The sequence below is a fragment of the Homalodisca vitripennis genome, unplaced genomic scaffold (genome assembly GCF_021130785.1).
Source record: "Homalodisca vitripennis isolate AUS2020 unplaced genomic scaffold, UT_GWSS_2.1 ScUCBcl_25;HRSCAF=619, whole genome shotgun sequence".
Classification (NCBI taxonomy): domain Eukaryota; kingdom Metazoa; phylum Arthropoda; class Insecta; order Hemiptera; family Cicadellidae; genus Homalodisca; species Homalodisca vitripennis.
The window spans coordinates 104,284-123,250 of NW_025776143.1; the positions used below are offsets into that span (position 1 = coordinate 104,284).

Sequence of the window (18,967 nt, forward strand, 5' to 3'; positions counted from 1 at the left end):
TGCTCAACAAGAAATAATTCACAAATAATCATATATGGATGGCGTTAGTTAATTAAGTGTTGTTCCCTTAGATTAAAGTTGATTCAAGTTACGCTACATAATTATTATTTGACAGGTTATCAATTATTATTCATTGTTCTCAACAGAAACAGCAGAACACAAATGTTACGGTACATAAATATTATTTGACACGTTACTCATTGTTCTCAACAGAAACAGCAGAACATAAGTGTTACGGTACATAAATGTTGTTTTACAGGTTACTCATTGTTCTCAACAGAAACAGCAGAACACAAACGTTACGGTACATAAATATTATTTGACAGGTTACTCATTGTTCTCACCAGAAACAGCAGAACACAAACGTTACGGTACATAAATATTATTTGACAGGTTATTACTTCGTGTTCTGATTCTTCCCATTCGAGAAGAACATCCCATACCTCAGAGAACGTTCAACACTGCAAGTTCAAATAGACAACATCCTTTTCCATTTTACTCGAACCAGGTAAGTGAAATAAGTTTATACATTGTAGTCTACCAAACCATTGTAATGTGCATTTTCATATTATTCTTTTTTTATCTATTTTGACCACAGCTGTTTTTTAAATACGCTCAAAATATCCATCAAAATATACTGTAAGGGATCTGTTAGGAACCCCATGTAATATTGTGCAGACTCACATATATGTATTTAATTTTACCAACTGTTCAACCAATTGTAAAGATTTAAAATTCTTTTTATAACATATTCAACCTTTTAAGAATCGCGAAAAAATTTTAAGTCTTATCAATTGGCGTTACATAAAATGAAAGTGTGTAACTACTTCCAATTTCATTTAGTTACATCACAAAAAAGTCAAATATAAAATTTTTCTATAAATGTATATGTTTTTCAGTAAAAGTAAGTTTGCTTAACTTACTGTATAATAAAAAAGTACTAAAAGAAATAAAATATTATAAATTTGTTTTTTTTTATAAAAAGATATATTTTAAAATGCATAGGAAGATTTTTTATTATAAATTAAACTGGACTAAACATATTTTAGACCTTATAGGGAAAACGAAACATACAGATTGTCCGTAATATATTTAGAGAAACAATGGCCTATAGCTTTTTGACCAATGTTTTATTTATACAGATTTAATGTTTTAGATAATTTAGCCTTGGAAATGACACAAATGAAATAATATACATATACTCCTCCATGGATTGAAACGTTGGCTTTTTGAATGTTTGTACAATAGAATGTTTAATAGTGCATTGAGGTAAATATCTTCTTTAGTTTAAGTACCAGTATTCTTTAACAATTTCTTATTCTTTCATTTCTGTTTTATTATTCTACATTTATTTTGTCATTTACACTTAGTTTTGACCGTTAATAATTTAACATTGTTTTGAAAAGATCTATAAAATAATTGCTTTTTATAAACTATTATTTATTGATAATGTTGATTAACATAGCGTAATCTTTCGATTCTACTTTAAGCACGTTGTATATATTAATAGAATATTCACGTTGTTTGTATGCATGTATTTATGAACTTATATGAGTGCATGTATACGTAGGTATATAAATATGTACTAAAACAAAGTTGACAAATATTATAATAGATTAAGCAATAAATAAACATCATTGGTAGATTTGAGTTTATAGTTTACAAGTTATTAAAGCTTGGTTGTTATATAGGCTATTATTTATAGTTAAAATTGTAGTTTGTCATTGTACTAATTAGTAGTTGATAAAACAACACCAATATATGTTTTTACTTACTTTAAATTATACACTAATTTAAAATAAATAATAATTTATTTTTAGCCAATAATTCATTTTTAAAGTGTTTTTTACTGACCACTTGTGTAGACCTTTTTCAATTTCTTCAAGAGTCTTCAATATAGTAATTATTTTGAATAAAATATAAAATTCAGCTTTGCACTGACATATTTACAGGTTTTTTAGCGTTAAAGATCCAAATCCTTCCGGGATAAACCAGGGTTATCGAGTAAACTGACACTACACTCAAAATCGAGGCTCATAAACTATTGAGTCAATAAATTTGAAAAGGGCTATTTTTATATCAAAACAGTTAGAAACTATTTAATATAAGCCACTAGAAGTCCGTGTTTAATAAAAATTTGAATTTTGTTAAATTCATCTTGTTTAATCGTTTTGAGGGTTATAGTGCAATGCGTCCCAGATCAGATAGACGATTTTAATTTTCCTCCTAAAAACCGAAAACCGTATCAACGAACCCTAAACAACATAAGACCATCTAAAAAACTATATACTGTCTAACAAGGAAAATAATATTAGTCTTATAACCATCCGTTTAATGTATTATTCCCCACATTTCACTGCCTGCTATGTAAAAGTATCGTCGATCAGTCATTGAATTTAATTTATATAATTACGAGTATTTTAATCAAGGATAATCTAGATTATTTTTTAGCAATTCTCAGACAAAATCAATTTTGTTTTTACAAATTTCTTTATCGTCCAGGTGTTGAAATTATACAGTTTATTATTTACTAAATCTTTCTATATTATTGAAATTATGGAGCACATAGCAGAGCTATAGAAGTCAGGCCTAAAGTGAATAATATGTATTGGATAATTTTATAAAATCTTAGTCACCTTTCGAGAGACTTGATTTAGATGAAAATGTAAAATACGTTATAAACTATCAGTTTTACATTAGTGTAAATTAAAAAATGTTATACTAACTGCCTACACTCAAAAAAATCTTGAAAAGTTTTAAAATATTTTTTAAAGTTTGGTAGTTTAAGTTCAAATGGATTTAGCAGAGGAACCTTGCAAAAATTTGGCTCCCAAGTTGCACACTGTCTACTGAAATGGCGAGTAGCGCAACCTACCGTTTTAAGATGTGGGAGTGAACGTTTTGATTGCAAGTAATTAGAAAACCAAACCTTTTAACATAAACGTAATATTTAATAATAGCTGGAAATGTGATCAAACATTGTATATCTGAAAATAAATATGGTGAATATTATACTATTTATAAATTTATCAGGAAATAATATTTATATTGAAAACATTTGCCTAATGTAATTTATATCTAAATATTTCCATTCTGTTATCATCATAATACTGTAAATCTGTAAAGACATTGCTAATCTATTTAAGAGATTTACCCGAGTTTCTTAAGAATAAAAATATCTTCTCACCATTCTTAAACATCGCACCGTCTTAAAATATGTCAACAAATTTTCTTATTGCTACAGATTTGAAATTTTAATTTTAATGAGTTGTTATAGTTTCAGTTAAGCTCCAGTAAAACTTCATCTTAGTGCAGCGTCTGGAATCTGACGTTGTCACTGACTCCTGGAATTTGGAGTCATCTCAAGAGATCCAAAAAGAGTTAATTTTAGGCTTCTTCGACACCGCTACTTGTGGATCTCTTAAGACAATAATGACTCCAAATTCCAGGGGTCAAGTCTGTAATACCGTCAGATTCCAGACGCTGCACTAAGAGGAAAGTGAAATGGAGGTAAACTCAAATTCACATTGAATCAACCCTTCCCACCATAGAGTACGTTATGTATAGAAGTCTTTATTCTTTGCGTTGCTTTCTGACATTATTAGCTTTTAACCCATGGGCCTTTAAGTTGATTAAAAATATACCAATCAGCAAGAAGGAATCAAATAAGATGGCAAATACTGTTATGCTTTTTTGATTGGAACATTTTTGAGGAGAGTCTGCTCCCTGCTTGGACTGGTTTCTTTGAGTGACAGGTGTGAATATTACCGTTCCAGACGGTTTCTTTCACACTGATTGACACAAAAAATTATTGGTGTATGGGAAATGAATACTTGTAGGTAACTGTACGATTGGGGGTTTTAAGTTGGCACGCCTGAGACATTCAAGATCACAATTCAGGAAAACACACAGAAACGATTATATTAATAAGGACACTTTATAATGGATGTTTTTTAGTATATTTGAGAAAAATATTGACAAATCAGTGCTAGTGGTAATATGATTTGCTATATTTTTATTCTCTCCTATGTTTTTATTTCAGAAACATTGTTCAATCATGTGGATTTTTGTACCTTTGACAATCTCGATAATCGCTACTGCTTCCGGATATGTGGCAACAGTGGACGCACAACCTTATTGGAGTTATCAGGTGAATCCTAATAATATATTTACTATATTACAAGGTATACCAGTGCAATCCTGGCCATTTGGCTTCATCATTTAGTAATAATATAAATAGATCCGAAGCAACGATTTGAATACTAGTGTTATCTCAAGAAATAAATCGTGTATACTTATGCAAAATTAAACAATGTACGTCAGGTCTAAGTGCATTAATGAACATTTTATTTGCCTGAACCAGGTGTGGAATATATATTTATATATATATATATATATATATATATATATATATATATAATAATATATATATATATATTTTGTACTATAGTAAACTAACTTATACAGTTATGAACAATTCCTAAGACATAGTTAAGCGGTTATTTGTACTTAAATCCATATAAGAACTCGAATCCTGTGAACTAATCTTTCCAGGGGCCATAATGTACGTACTGGAATGTACATTCTGGGGTAAAAGGAATGTTTGAATGTTGTTTTATCGAAATACAAATAGGGTTCAACCTTGAACCATGAGGAACCAATATATCAAGAGGTTTATTTATAACAAGAGTTGTCTATAGACGGGCATAGGGAAAGACAGATGTACGGACTCTCATTTGATCTATTGATCAAAAGAGGATTTTCTTGGACTCTAGGAAACGCGTGTACCAGATTTCAAATCTCTTGTTCCTTTCTACCAAGAGTTATCGCAGACAGAAGGGCAGGTAGATAGACATGAGTCCCTCAGATTATCCTTTTCAATTTAAAGCTTACAGTTCCCAGTCAAACGCTGATTTTCTATGACAGTGAATAAAGCTCAACGGCTAGTTAAAAAGAGCAACAGTGGATTTAAGGAACCCTTATTTCTTCCACGGCCAGCTGAATGTGGCCTGGTCTAGACTTCGCTCGTGATGAAGTAATGTCGTGTTAATGGAATGTTTCAGGCGAAAGATCTGCAATACTAATTATTAGATAATTTATTAAATTATCCAATACACAATAATAACGTAGCTATGGTAAGAAGTGTTGATTCAATTGAATTTTGAGTTTACCTCCAGTTCAACTTCCTTTTATTGCATCGTCTGGTATCTGACGCTGTCTCAGACTTGACTCCTCGAATCTGGAGCCATGTTTGTCTGAAAAAAGTCGACGGCGAAGAAGGTCATAACGAAACATCTACATTGTTTTTGTTGTGTACTTGATGAGACAATGAGACTACCACTTCAAGTATTTATAGGTGTCTCTGATGTCAAAACGATGTCAATGTTTCATTTTGAGTTTCTTGGATTCTAGGAGTGAAGTCTGAGGCAGCGTCATATACCAGACGCTGCAATAAAAAGAAGGTGAACTGGAGTTAAACTCAAAATTCAACACAGTAATAGTTGGGACATATCAAACTAGGTAAAACAAGTTTATATTTTAGTCCCGCAGTAAAGTACGGTTATTCAGCTAGTAAGTAATACTCCCATTTTCCATAATTTCCGATTTGTCTTTCGATGAATACCTAATTTGGATTATCACGAACATTTTATAACAAAAAAGCCAAATCAGTGCGGGTATTATCGAGTCATGCAATTACCAAAGAATAACAATTTATTTACAATATTGCAGAGGAAATAATTTTAAAATAGTTCTTGGGCTCGATATGTGTTATGAACTATTAATTATTCCTACATTTTAATCGCCATTTCCAGTTATGCCTTAACGTTGTTGGTAATAGTTATTTATATATTCAACATTGCCATTATTTCACATTTTACAAAACAGTGAGCCGTGTCCAGGGAACAACAATAATATAGTAGATAAAAAAAAAACATATACACACACACACACACACACACACGCGCGCGCGCGCGCGCGCGTATATATATATATCGGATTAATAATTAATAATTACAACTTCCTTTTTTGTACGCAGGGTTATCCTGGGAGTCGCTCCTACAACGGCTGGAGTGCTCCAACTGGGAATGAAGGGCTTGGGTTGCTACAAATGGTTTCCAGACGGCGTAATGACAAATGTCGACTGTCGGGTGGAATGGATGAGGTCTCAGGCATTCCAGGATTAAGAAATGCTATTGAATATTCATATTTCAACACGATAAAGCCATCCATGAATGAAATGTTTTACAACTTAGGAATTGACAGAGGAGCCACGTACAGATACGCTGACAGTCTGTGTAACAGGAATTCACAAATAATATCATTCCTACCCGGCAATGACGTGGTCAGCATGCTTTGCTCGGATATTCATCATACAGTGCAGCAGGAAAATTTGTAAATCTAATATATTAGAGTATGGTTGTGTTTGGATGAATTTTGCAAAATATATATTTCTAAATGATTTCCTCATATAGAATTTAAAAGTTATGCTTGTTTGTATTTCCGTCTCCCATCATTTAATATACGTATAGAATAGTGCGGTGATAAAACAGTCAAAACTAGAAATCCGAGAATAAGTATGCGTCCTCAGCTGCAATTTAGACTTTTAGGATTTATATTTTGCATCATAAGCTTCCCATTTTCGTTGAAAATTTAGATTTTGTAATTTTTACCGTGAGATTTAAAATTTTAACAACTTTAAGCATATATTGCTAAAAAGCTTTTTGAAGAAATTCGTTAATTAACTTAAGAAAGGTTAGTGGTACTGTGGAGGGAAAAGTGTGGGCTCCTCATATAATTGATATTTTAAGGATGCAAAAAACCTTTAGAGTTTACAGTATACTAGGACAGTATACAACCGGTTTATTAGGTGGTGCCTATTACGTACTCGTATGATCTCCTGGTCGTGGAGGGTTGTTATTTCATGCGGTCTGAGAGAAGCCGATGGTGGGAAGGGAGAATGGCTGTGGAAGTTGAGTTCACTGTAATGGGGCCGGAGATTGCCTCATAAAAGAATGAGGACAAAAAACAAGGCTTTAGTCACTTGAGGGGGCAACCGCACAGATCAACAGTGACTTTATCTCTATGAGCTGTTGATGACATGTGTTAAGAAATTACTTTAAGGATTTATGATGCTGAAACTATTTTATTATAAGAAATGTGCTTAGCTGAGCGTTAGCGAAGCCTATCACTCATGGGCCTAAAAAATTCCAAATGACTTCCAGCATGAAGTTTCATCTATATATCTATATATATATATAATATATATATATATATATATATATATATATATATATATGCTGAGCGTTATAACGCAATGCTGAGCGTTAGCAAATAATTTTAAATTGGCCTTATAAGTAACCATTATGATAGAAATAAAATAAATTTGCCAACAAACAGTTCAGAGAGTAAAATGAAAAATAATAGATTCTAGTCAGTAATATGGAAGCTAGCCAGGTAATGTTTATGGAATTATACTGAAATAAAAATGCTTTAATAGAATATATTAATATTATTGTAACCCTTAATAGCCAAGATGCTAAAGTGAGAGCAATAAACTCAGGTGTATATACTGTCCATATTGCTGTGACCATATGTCTATACTGGTTTAATAATAATCTGGCTAGCATTGATGGAATAAATAAAAAAGCGTTTAATAATACAGCTTAGTAGTTAAGATTTTGCATATAATAATCTGGTTTTATATTTTTCTTTAACACAACTAATTATACAAACACAAATATAGAAAAGCATTCAAAGTCATCCCATTGGTTTAGTTGCACTCAGTCATTAATAGAATGTCAGAATCCAATTACACTCAAAACGAAAGAAATATGGCAGAGAAGGTCTAATTTCTTCTTGTTTGAAAAGTAAAAGTTCCTTTTGTTAAGCAATACATTTCCATTGTTGAGAAATTATATATTTTAAGATTATATTAATTAGTATTATGATTTTTGCATGGTTTTACGAATCTAGAATTCGATAACGAACAACCAAATATAACAAAATTAAAAGGACAATATCGACTTTAAACTTTGGACACAATGACAGTCTGAAATATACGAGGACATTGAAATAAACTCTACATAAGTACCTGTAGAGCAATAACTGAAGGTGAAAATTCTTTATAAATTGTGCAAATAGATTTCCAATGTCAAACTCAGCAATCTAAGGGTGCACAGAATAATTTAAACTATGCATGGAGACTAGAAGCGTCTCCTCACTTTAACGTACTCTGTACACAGGCTTTGTTTATTGTTTAAATATTCTGCAGTGGAGGGCAAAGTAAACTCACCCTAAACCGGATATCTCATTATCAAAAGTCAATCAATAAATCTAATCAGTTTAATAATGTAACTCGATTGTGATTCCCTTGTGTTATCTCCTGTAATGTATTTAATCAATGTTTTGATTATCATAACTAGATAAAACACTCCCTACAAGTTAAACAAAATAATAGTTTATAGAGTAACACTCGTCATATCAGATCTTGACGGCTTTGAGCTATGGTCGGAGCAAGAAAAATTTGGGTAACCTTAGGAGCAAAATCCCATTTTTTCTAAGAAAAATCGTGTATTTATTTTAAGATGAACACTCATACAGTAATGTATGTAACAGTTTATACAGCATTAGTGAAATTATTTCGGCTAAAATAAAATTATACAGCGTACTGTATACAGTATTCGTTGATGAAAATCATAAAAGTTATATGCTTACGGAAAATAATGTTTAAACCCGGATCCCGAGAGCCATATAATTCAATTTTCATACTTAAAAGTATATTTATTTAATACACCTTTGAAGTATGAAGTTTTTATTTCTCTAATAGTGAGCAGTTCCATAAAAATGAACCACGTCACTCCTACAACACAAGAGATTATACTCTACACTAGCTTGTGGATTGGCTAATGTATTATTCTGCATTATAACTTAAACACAAATGCACAGATTCCTTAAAAAATTAATGTTCCATAAAATCCATTAACAATGCTTAACGTTGTACCTTATAAACCGAGTGTACCATTTCGTAAAAGAATATTTAAGTTGTTGAAATTTTCTTTTACGTGATAATGTATAATATTTTGAAATTCTATTTTTACTTATATTCCTATTTATTTATAGGATTAACTGGTGTTATAATTGCAATTCACATGTTTATATTAGCTCTACAAAAATAAATGTAACCGCAATGTGAAACTTTTAATTGGACTAATGAATAAAGTTATCGCCTGATACCGGGAACAATCGGATTCGGTCGGATATCCCGAGGAGTCGGTCACGCCGTGTGGTCGGATATGAGGAGGGGTCCTACTTTACTTCATCTTAGGTTCTGGGATGTATTATATTCTAAGGAGGAGGATAACGATAAGAGCGAAATTAAAACTCTTCCCGGTAATTGTATTAATAGACTTTATTTATACTACTCTATTTTTAAACGTACAATCTCGACGCTCAGATCGGCGAGTCGTCCGCCTGCGCTACGGCACACCTCTGCGGTGTAAAGGCGAACTTCGAGACTGTCGGCCTGGACATCAGAGGGAAGTTCGGGAACTGCACGTCTAGCTTCGTGTCGAGGGTGGAGTCCCTCATTGACTGGGCTCAAACAGGAAGGTGAAACAGAACGTAACCATTATTTTAAGGCTTAAGAAACCATACAGAACCTATGTTGTAAAACAAATTATAATGCACCTAAATAGAATTTTCTTACATTTTTAGGACGTGACCTTTGAAACATGTCCGTTTAAAACGTTCTTCATATCTATGGTGTATTTTCTTTGTATTCGTTGAGACAGAGTATTAAAACTTACAGTATGTAAGCCATTAGTTAAGACTCGTTATGTCAGTTAGTTTTTTAATAAGATAATTTGATTCAATTTAATATAAACAAATTATTTAAGAACAAACGTTTTAAATGCTACAAACATTCATAACTAGAGAATGTTTCCCCCACAAAGACTACACACGTGGATGGGAGACAGAAATGTTCATGAGTCTAAATATAAAAGATATAAAAATCGAACATCCTATAATAAAAAATACGTTGATAATTTACCACAAGAATATTTGAACATAAAATAAGTACAAGTTAGTTACTCTATAAGATGATTTAATACCTAAAAATATGAACAAATTCTGTTGGGGCTAGAAATTAACCGGTGGTTTAAAAGTTTATTACTAAATTAACTAGTTTAAATGTTCATTCTGGGTAGAAGCTAAGTTTAAGGAATATACAGAATTTTTAGATTACTCGGGGCATAAAAATAGCCACAAGAATATAACTGAAGTATTTAAAATACTGTATATCGTGTAAAATCTGCGTGACCTCAATGGATTTTAAAAGCTTATGTGATAAGTTTGAAATTTTTTACGTAAAGTATTTTTGTACCTTTAAGCGTATTTTACATCATATTATGAGGTACGGATTATGAAGAATTAGGCTGCATTGGTGTGCATGTACGAAAGGAATTAAATGTGTAAATATGATTAGAAAGAAATGATAATTGTTTTTGACTTTATATATTTGTTTCACGCGTTATATTTATACGGAATATCAGAATAAAATAGGAAATTAACGTAAAAATAGAGTTAAAATATCAAAGAAAGGTAATTTAGATGTAAATTAACAATCCTGGTGTTATAGTTTAGTTAAATGCTAAAAAACATTTAGTTTAACTTTAAAATTACATGAAGATTTAAAATAATCTTATGTTTAACTTTGTAATGCCAAAGTTTATTGTGTGTGGTGCATTTCCCTACATTTAGAGTCTTAAACCTTTATATCAAGATTAATAAAAAGGCACAATTTCCGCATAACCAAGCATAGCAGCTAAATAAAACATTAAGAAACATTGTTCAAAGTAAACGAACTTGAAAAATATTTAACTATGTTTGAGCTGAGTGAAAAATTAAATGATGTATTAATACAACACGCAAAAACTGTTGAATTATACATCTCGAATCATTCGACATTACCCTTATAGTTAAGGCCGCGTCCTCAGGTTTTCTTCGCGTTTTTAATATCAGTAAACGCATGAATTGGTCTAAGATTTACACATTTATTACTGAACCGTATTGTGAGAATATTGTACTCTTTGCTAGAGGCCACAATAAAGAGACAGCTGTTGGAATTTTTGTAAGTATTTATAGCTGTTTATAAAAAGGGCGCCACCTCATTTGCAGTGTGTCTCGTGGTGAGAATGAGGAAATTGTCCCCGCCTGTCTATCGTTAGTTTACGGTAGCTTATTGTAGCCTGGGAGGTGAGAGGTCTTTCTTATCGGATCGATTTCGGTTTAGACCGTATTTAAAATATATGTGTTTATGAATCTTGAATGTGAAAGTTTAATAAATACTGTCGTCCTCACGTTTTATAAATTAATTTAGACCCACGTGAACTGTAAACCATTTGATTATTTGATCATTTGAATTATTTTTTTTCACTAATTATATTAAATTTGAAATTGAGGTTTATAGTCAGTTCAAACATTAACAGTCATGTAATTGACTTATACAGATGTAAAATCAATAATACCAATCGACAGAGGTTTAAATCAGAGTTAATACCTTAAGAATGGTTGCAGCCTAAAGATAAAAAACTTGTAGCCGTTTGAATATGGCTCGGGAAACATTCTTCAGACTGCAATTAATTGCCATAATTGGTCTTATTTACATTAAATACCTCAATGAATAGTAACATTTTCAATATAATAGATCTATTAGGTGACCACCAAAAGAGAATAAATACTATAATAAACATTCACTAACAAATAAATTATATAATTACCTGAAAATTTAATCGTAAGCTGCACAATAAAGAAGCCATATGGCTGGCAGTTGTCAGTTCAGTGAAAGGGTCAGAAAATATATCTCGTAAAACTATAAGTTTTAAACATATCCTCGCGATTTTTGAATATTCATTTAGTCATATATAATAATCTTTATTATATAATATGCTGCGTTGTATTAATAGACATCCGTTGTATGATCACGTCGAGTCAACAATAGCGGTACATCTACTTCACTCAGTAATTGTAACTGTGAGGATGATAAGGGTATCAAAACTCCAGAACGCTTGAAAATTAATTTATAATTCCCAAAGAGCCACATATTTCATGATAACAGATTATGAACATTCGCTGTTTTAACAAATTAATTATCATAAAAGAAGTTAATAAAATAGGTTATTACACTTTAATTAATGAACATTAAAAATATCTTTGAACACGACTAGCTTTATAGTAATAAGTAGTACAATAATACAAAAACAATTAGTTTTAACTTAAAGTTTTATAAGTAAAGAATTAACCTTTTCTTAGGGTGAAAACGCTAAGAACATACCCTTTCCTTATCTTCTGATGGACGATAACGGCGCTGTCTAGGTCTAGTACGATAAAGGGGCAATTTCTTCACATTCAAGCCCATCACGTACTCTTTAGTTCTTGCAATTACGCCGCGCTCCGCAATTGATTAATTCTGCAATAGCGTGACGAGTCACATTTTCAACCTGTATAGGGATGATAAATAAAAATTCTGACATTATGAAGGAAACCAAATTATCTGGGCATTTTCCAAGGTAGAAGAAATCAGAAACAATCTCGAACTGCAATAATGTATGCACTTTTGTGCATTGATATAAGCATCGACTTCGTCAAATATATACACGACATTTCTATGAATATGAGGTTTCGCTCCTAGGGTTATCCGAATTTTTTTGTTCCGACCATGTCTCGGAGCTGTCAAGATCGGATATGACGAGTTTTACTCTACAAACTATTATTTTTTTTAACTGGTAGTGAGTGTTTGTCTAGTTATAATAATCAAAACATTGATTAAATACATTAGAGGAGATAACACAAGGGAATCACAATCAAGTTACATTATTAATCTGAATAGATTTATTGATTGCCTTCTGGTAATGAGATATCCGGTTAAGGTGAGTTTACTTTGCCCTACACTGCAGAATATTTAAACAATAAACATGGCCTTGTGTACCTTGAGTACGTTAAAGTGAGGAGACACTTCTAGTCTCCATGCATAGTTTAAATTATTCTGTGCACCCTTGTATGTAAATAAACGAAGACCTTCCTCTACAGCAGAACCGTTTTCAGTAAGGTGTGATTCTAATGTCCTGAAAGTTCAAACTAAATCTTCATTAAGGAATGGATGAGCTTTTTAAATTTTATGTGTATTTGTTGTGTAGTAACAATTGTCAGACATTTGCCATCATTCAGTGATATAATAAATCAGTAACAATAAGTTTTTATATCTCAAATATAATATCTTGCTCAGGTTATTAACTAACCTAACAAATAATTACAATGTACTTTAAAATAAATAAATCATACCAAACCTTTAGCCAACTCCAAGCACACTTATCTATAAAACATGCACTTAATAAAAAAGCTATTGAAATCAAACTGAAGTATATCGCTCACAACAGGTCTGCCACTGAACCACTGGGAACTGACCAGAGGTCAATTGTAAACTCCATGCAAACTTATCTGTAAAACATGTACTTAATAAAAAAGCTATTAAAATCAAACTGAAGTATATCGCTCACAACAGGTCTGCGACTGAACCACTGGGAACTGACCAGAGGTCAATTGTAAACTCCAAGCACACTTATCTGTAAAACATGTACTTAATAAAAAAGCTATTAAAATCAAACTGAAGTATATCGCTCACAAGCAGGTCTGCGACTGAACCACTGGGAACTGACCAGAGGTCAATTGTAAAACTCCAAGCACACTTATCTATAAAACATGTACTTAATAAAAAAGCTATTAAAATGAAACTAAAGTAAATAGCTCACAACAGGTCTGCGACTCAACCACTGGGAACTGACCTGAGGTCAATTGTAAACGACAACCGTCAAGGCAGAAGTTCGGGCAATACAGGAAACGGGAATGGGCCTCTTTATTATTGGTTCATTTTGGTTTTAAAGAGATGAAGTTTCCGATGTGTGACTTCATTTCAATTCGTACGGAAGCCAACACAATATGTTGAAATTTAGTTTGTGGTGCTTCACTTTAAACTTGTCTAGCCTAGTCAGGGCAAACTTTAACGTGTATGATATTTTTAAGAGACAAAGACAAGGCTGCAGTAGTATCTCAGGTCTGTGAAGCTTATTTACATGATTTCAATATTTTTTATTTTTTATTGCTAAAGATTAATGTCTATGAAATAAATATACTTTTTCGCTTTACAAAATGAAACTAAGTATTTTATTGCTGTTCATTGTCGTATTAATCGTTTCGTTTTCCATCTGTTTAATTATTATAACAGTTTTATATATTTATAAAGTGAAAAATCTTCCTTTTATTAATGAGGCTTTCTTCAGAAAAATATCCCAACTATATATTTCTTTTCTGTTATAAGGTATATAAATATTACGTTATGTAGACATATTATTGTTATTCCCTTAATAAACACGAATATCAGTGTTTTTAAAGGATACATCGTACATGGTAATAATAGAATGATTTAAAGATAATTTTATAAACTATTGAATAACTTGACATCAAAGACTGTTGTGTGTATGAGAGTGCGTGTGCGTGTGTGTGCGAGTGTGTGTGTGGTGTGGGGAGGGGGCAAGCATAATTAGCAACACACTGTATCTTTACCTATGATCTAAACTTAACGAAAGATTTTATTATATTTTTAATTTTAAATCAGAATGGAATCAAATTAAACGATAATATATTAATAGCGTTGAGAAAACTATGGATTAGGCAAATGTACAATTACAATTTTAAACATGCGCTCGACACCTTAAGTATGTAGGTTAATACTTAAATAATAATATTTGTAATCACCAGATTATTGTAGCAAAGTTTTGCAAGCGGGAGGAGCAATATATAATTGGAATTCTCAATTATTGTTTTCTCATGAAGCATGTTGTTTAGCAATACATTAAAGCTGCAAAATATATGAATTAGATTTTAATAGTTGAACTTTGTTTGCAGGATTGTTTGTTTTTGCAGGATTGTTTGTAATTAGTAAAGTCATGTGACTATTAAACACAGTTCGAATAATCTTACATTTTAAAGGCCTCATGCGGCTATTGTCTTGACTCTCATCTAAGTTGACCCTCTACAATAAGCCCGAGATAAAACATTTTATCAAAAGTCTTTTGACAAACGTGAAACCAAAATTACGTTTTGATATATGAACCGTAATTTCCAAGACGATACTCATAATTTTCGTTATAAAATACTATTATATTAAATTACGGCATTGTTAGAAAATTATAAGGGCGGCTAGAAAATAAATGCCTATTTAGAGATTCCAATCGTTTTAATTACTATGAAAATGATCATTACTAATATTTTTAACGAAAAGTGAATTCTTTTCTTAAATAGATAAATTTAATTTTACATCTGTTGGAATCCGATTAATAATTTGTTTGTCCAAAAAAAACAAACAAAAACAAATTTTTATGAAAAGGTAGGTGTGGTTTGGAACAGATAAATGCTAAAAAAATGGTCATAAAACAAACATGACTATTATGGAAAAAGTCATTAGATTATACATAATTATCTTTAGTTTGAATAAATATTGGATTCATATTAGTCTAGTTAGTTCTACACCAGTAAAACAGTTCATAATCAAATACTCTGCGTTCTTGCCTTGTATAATAATTTTAGAAAATAAACATGTCTTATGGCTATTTGATTTTTTTACATGATTTTCTAATTTATTTTTTTTATCAAGAATAATTCATAATTATTTAGTATTGTTAATATACCCAAACCGAGCATATTCGAAGTTGCAATATTTCTGTTAAAGCAACAATCAGCACATTTTTGTAAAATATTATTTTAAACATGTACGTCCATTTCTAAGTTGATAAATTTAGTTTCTTCTGGATACAATAGCATATGGTTCGTTATCACAATTGAATGGCACATAAATCTTCGTTCAAGAAGTGAGTTAATTAATTCCATGCATCGTCGGTAAAACACAATACTCCACTATCGGCAGAACAAGTAAAACTGTAAATGAAATTTCCATTACCTATATCGGTTATCCATATAGTTACTGTGCTGTGTCGGCGGCGTTCAGATAAGAATAGTCGTGAGATCGTGCTCCTGTCTTGAACTTATAAAGCCTTTAGTTTTTGCGATCAGGTCAAATATATTAAGTGGTGAGTTTTGAAACCTATTCACTTTCATCTCCTTTTAGAAAAATGGCCAGTTGTGGAATTTGTATTAACCCCCTTGAACAAAAGAAGACATTGACATGCTGTAAATGCGGTAAGAGGTTTCATTGCACTTGTCTGGATATAAACAAAGCCAAAATGGAGTGTATAACGGCTGATACTTGGAAAAGTATAAACTGTACTGAGCAGAAAAGGAAGCGCCGGCGAGTCGATGTGGATGGAGAGAAAAGCTTTCCCTGGAAGACATCACTAAGAAAGTATTCAAAAATTGAAAAAAAATCAGAAAAGTCAGGAAGAAAGTTAAAAAAAAAAAAAATTGAATTGTTAAATGAAAAACTGGATACCAATAGAAGGTTGCTCAATGGGATTTTGGAGATCACTGGTGGTCTCCTGGAACTTAATGACAAGCTGGGCAAGAGGGTGAATTTCTTGAAAAAACGAGTAAAGGGAATGGCAAGTACTCGAGAGTGAATTTCGTGGAAATATATGGTGTCCCTATGCAACCACAGGAGGACGTATTGAGTGCAGTTAAGGAGGTTAGGAAGGCCTTGGGCATGGACTTCGTGGACTCTATGTTTGATGCGTATCATCGGATGGGTGACAGGGCGGCTCACAACTCTATCTACGTGAACGAGGACCTAACACCAGCGAGGAGGCGGCTCTTGGGGATGGGGAGGCAGCTAAAGAGTGACAATGATGACCGGCACCAGTGGGGTTGAGGGAAGAGATCTTCCTACCAAAAGATGACGATTCAGGTGACTTGTCATTGTAATAGTGCATACGCTTGTTTAAATTTTGATTTTTTATGTCAAAAAGGCTTGTAAATTGTTAATTTTTTATTTCAGTTTCGGTTCTTAGTTTTAAATCATTATGAATGCGTTTAGTCAATTTCCTAGTTTTATTAATTTTACTAACTTTATCACAAAAGGCCTAAACTTCAATTGTTTGTTTAAAACACTTTACCATAACATTAAATTATGAAAAACTAAATATTATTTCAAAAAATTAGAAGTTTAGGAAACGATTTTTATCTTTACGTGATAAAAAGGTCATCAAGTGAATGGTTTGGAGAGTTTAGTTAATGCTGCTCGAATCACAAGTCTACCTGAGATCATGTATGCGGCAGTTGCAAATTAAAAAAAAAAAAGTAAAGAATGTCTTATTTTACCAGGCGAAGTTAGGGCTAAGAAGCCCTCTCTAACACTTAACCTGGAAATTGATAAAAAGTTTTTGATAGTTTCCATTACAACTAACAAGCTCAGGTGTTTCTACTTCCTTAGTACTACTATCAATACCATCGTTAGTAATTAGAATTGTATTTTTAGATTATACTAAGAGATATGTTGTGTGTGTTATGTTTCTTTAAATAGCCCTTTCAACTTTGTAAAATAAAGCAAATGCACTCTATCTTACAAAACGTTATAAGAATGTTTCTCACATTTCGTGGCACAGTTGAGTTTACAAACTACAGGACGGAGACATTTGAAGAGTTTGCTCAACACAAACCGTTTAAAAGTTCGCTCTCTCTTACGCAACATTTAAAAGCTTTATAGGTCAACTTTGAGATGTTCAAACTCATTAATATTGAAGAGTCATTTCTGACAATTGTCAGTGAGTTTTTTATACAGTGTTCTCAATAATATATTGTAGAATTTGTTTAATATACAAATAAAAGAATTATATGAGTAGTCTGTTATTATGATTGAGATTTTATAAAATATTAAAAGCAATAATGTGACTAATCGGCGTGGAGATTATTGTTTTCATTTTAGGTGGTCACGAGCGAATCTACTCATTAATTTTGTTGCTTAATTTACCACCTTTATTTTTATATTATTGCTAAGATCAGGGTTTGTTTTAAATATTGAACCTAATGTTTGCTAGTTAATGTTATATAATATTTAACAAATTGTTAATTTTTACTGAAGAATGCTTTATTTATGTATTAAAATTTCATTAGTTATCTTTTATGAACAATTCGATATGATTGAAAGAATTAAAAAAAATAAAACATACATTAAATTCCAACGTTACAGATGTGCGTTCTTTTATCTCAAAAAAAAAAAATGAAACAATATTTTTTTAATAATGCTATTAGCATTATAAATACTATGAATTATTAGAACCCACTAAAGAGCTGCAGTAACATTTAAATGATAAAAAAAAACGCAAATAAATATAAGCATTGTGTCTTAGGTTTAGCTGTGTTAATTATGTTTTTGTTCATACGTCTAAAGTGTTATTTCTCTTGAAAATCTCAATTACAATTCTATGTAATTGTAGGAAGAAATGTTAAACAAGTTTATTTGTTAAATGTAAAAGAAGTACTTGAATGAAGATATATATATATATATATATATATATATATATAAAAGATAATATAATTAGCTTTCTCGCGTTCACAAGCCGTGTAGAGACGTAAAAGTTCCGTGTTGCCTGAGTCGTATGTAAATAGGATTCACTGTATTATGTTATGTGCTGGGTCATGTGTAGATACAACGATTCACTGTATTATGTTGTGTGCTGGGTCGTGTATAAATACAACGAGTCACTGTATTATGATGTGTGCTGGGTCGTGTGTAGATACAACGATTCACTGTATTATGTTATGTGCTGGGTCGTGTGTAGATACAACGATTTACTGTATTATGTTGTGTGCAGGGTCGTGTGTAGACACAACGATTCACTGTATTATGTTGTGTGCTAGGTCGTGTGTAGATACAACGATTCACTGTATTATGTTATGTGCTGGGTCATGTGTAGATACAACGATTTACTGTATTATGTTGTGTGCAGGGTCGTGTGTAGAC

At 31.7% G+C, this 18,967-nt stretch overlaps 2 protein-coding genes across 2 annotated transcripts; both read left to right on the forward strand.

Annotated features, from left to right (window-relative positions):
• The first annotated feature begins 397 nt into the window (after positions 1–397).
• On the forward strand, positions 398–6,486 carry LOC124370136. The gene is made up of 3 exons (XM_046828427.1): positions 398–508; positions 4,043–4,150; positions 6,038–6,486. The coding sequence occupies exons 2-3, from the start codon at positions 4,058–4,060 to the stop codon at positions 6,395–6,397; spliced, it is 453 nt and encodes a 150-aa protein (XP_046684383.1). The 5' UTR covers positions 398–508; positions 4,043–4,057; the 3' UTR covers positions 6,398–6,486.
• Positions 6,487–9,439: 2,953 nt separating this feature from the next.
• Positions 9,440–9,613, forward strand: LOC124370137 (intestinal-type alkaline phosphatase-like; the record flags this gene model as incomplete). The annotated part of the gene is made up of 1 exon (XM_046828428.1): positions 9,440–9,613. A coding segment is annotated over one exon (174 nt), but the record flags the coding sequence as incomplete, so codon positions are not given.
• Between the last annotated feature and the right edge of the window lie 9,354 nt (positions 9,614–18,967).

Bases quoted from the DNA above. Each gene is read 5' to 3' on its own strand.
- LOC124370136 (XM_046828427.1), top strand. From the start codon at position 4,058: ATGTGGATTTTTGTACCTTTGACAATCTCGATAATCGCTACTGCTTCC. The intron at 4,151-6,037 runs GTGAATCCTAAT...TTTTGTACGCAG, and splicing joins AACCTTATTGGAGTTATCAG to GGTTATCCTGGGAGTCGCTC.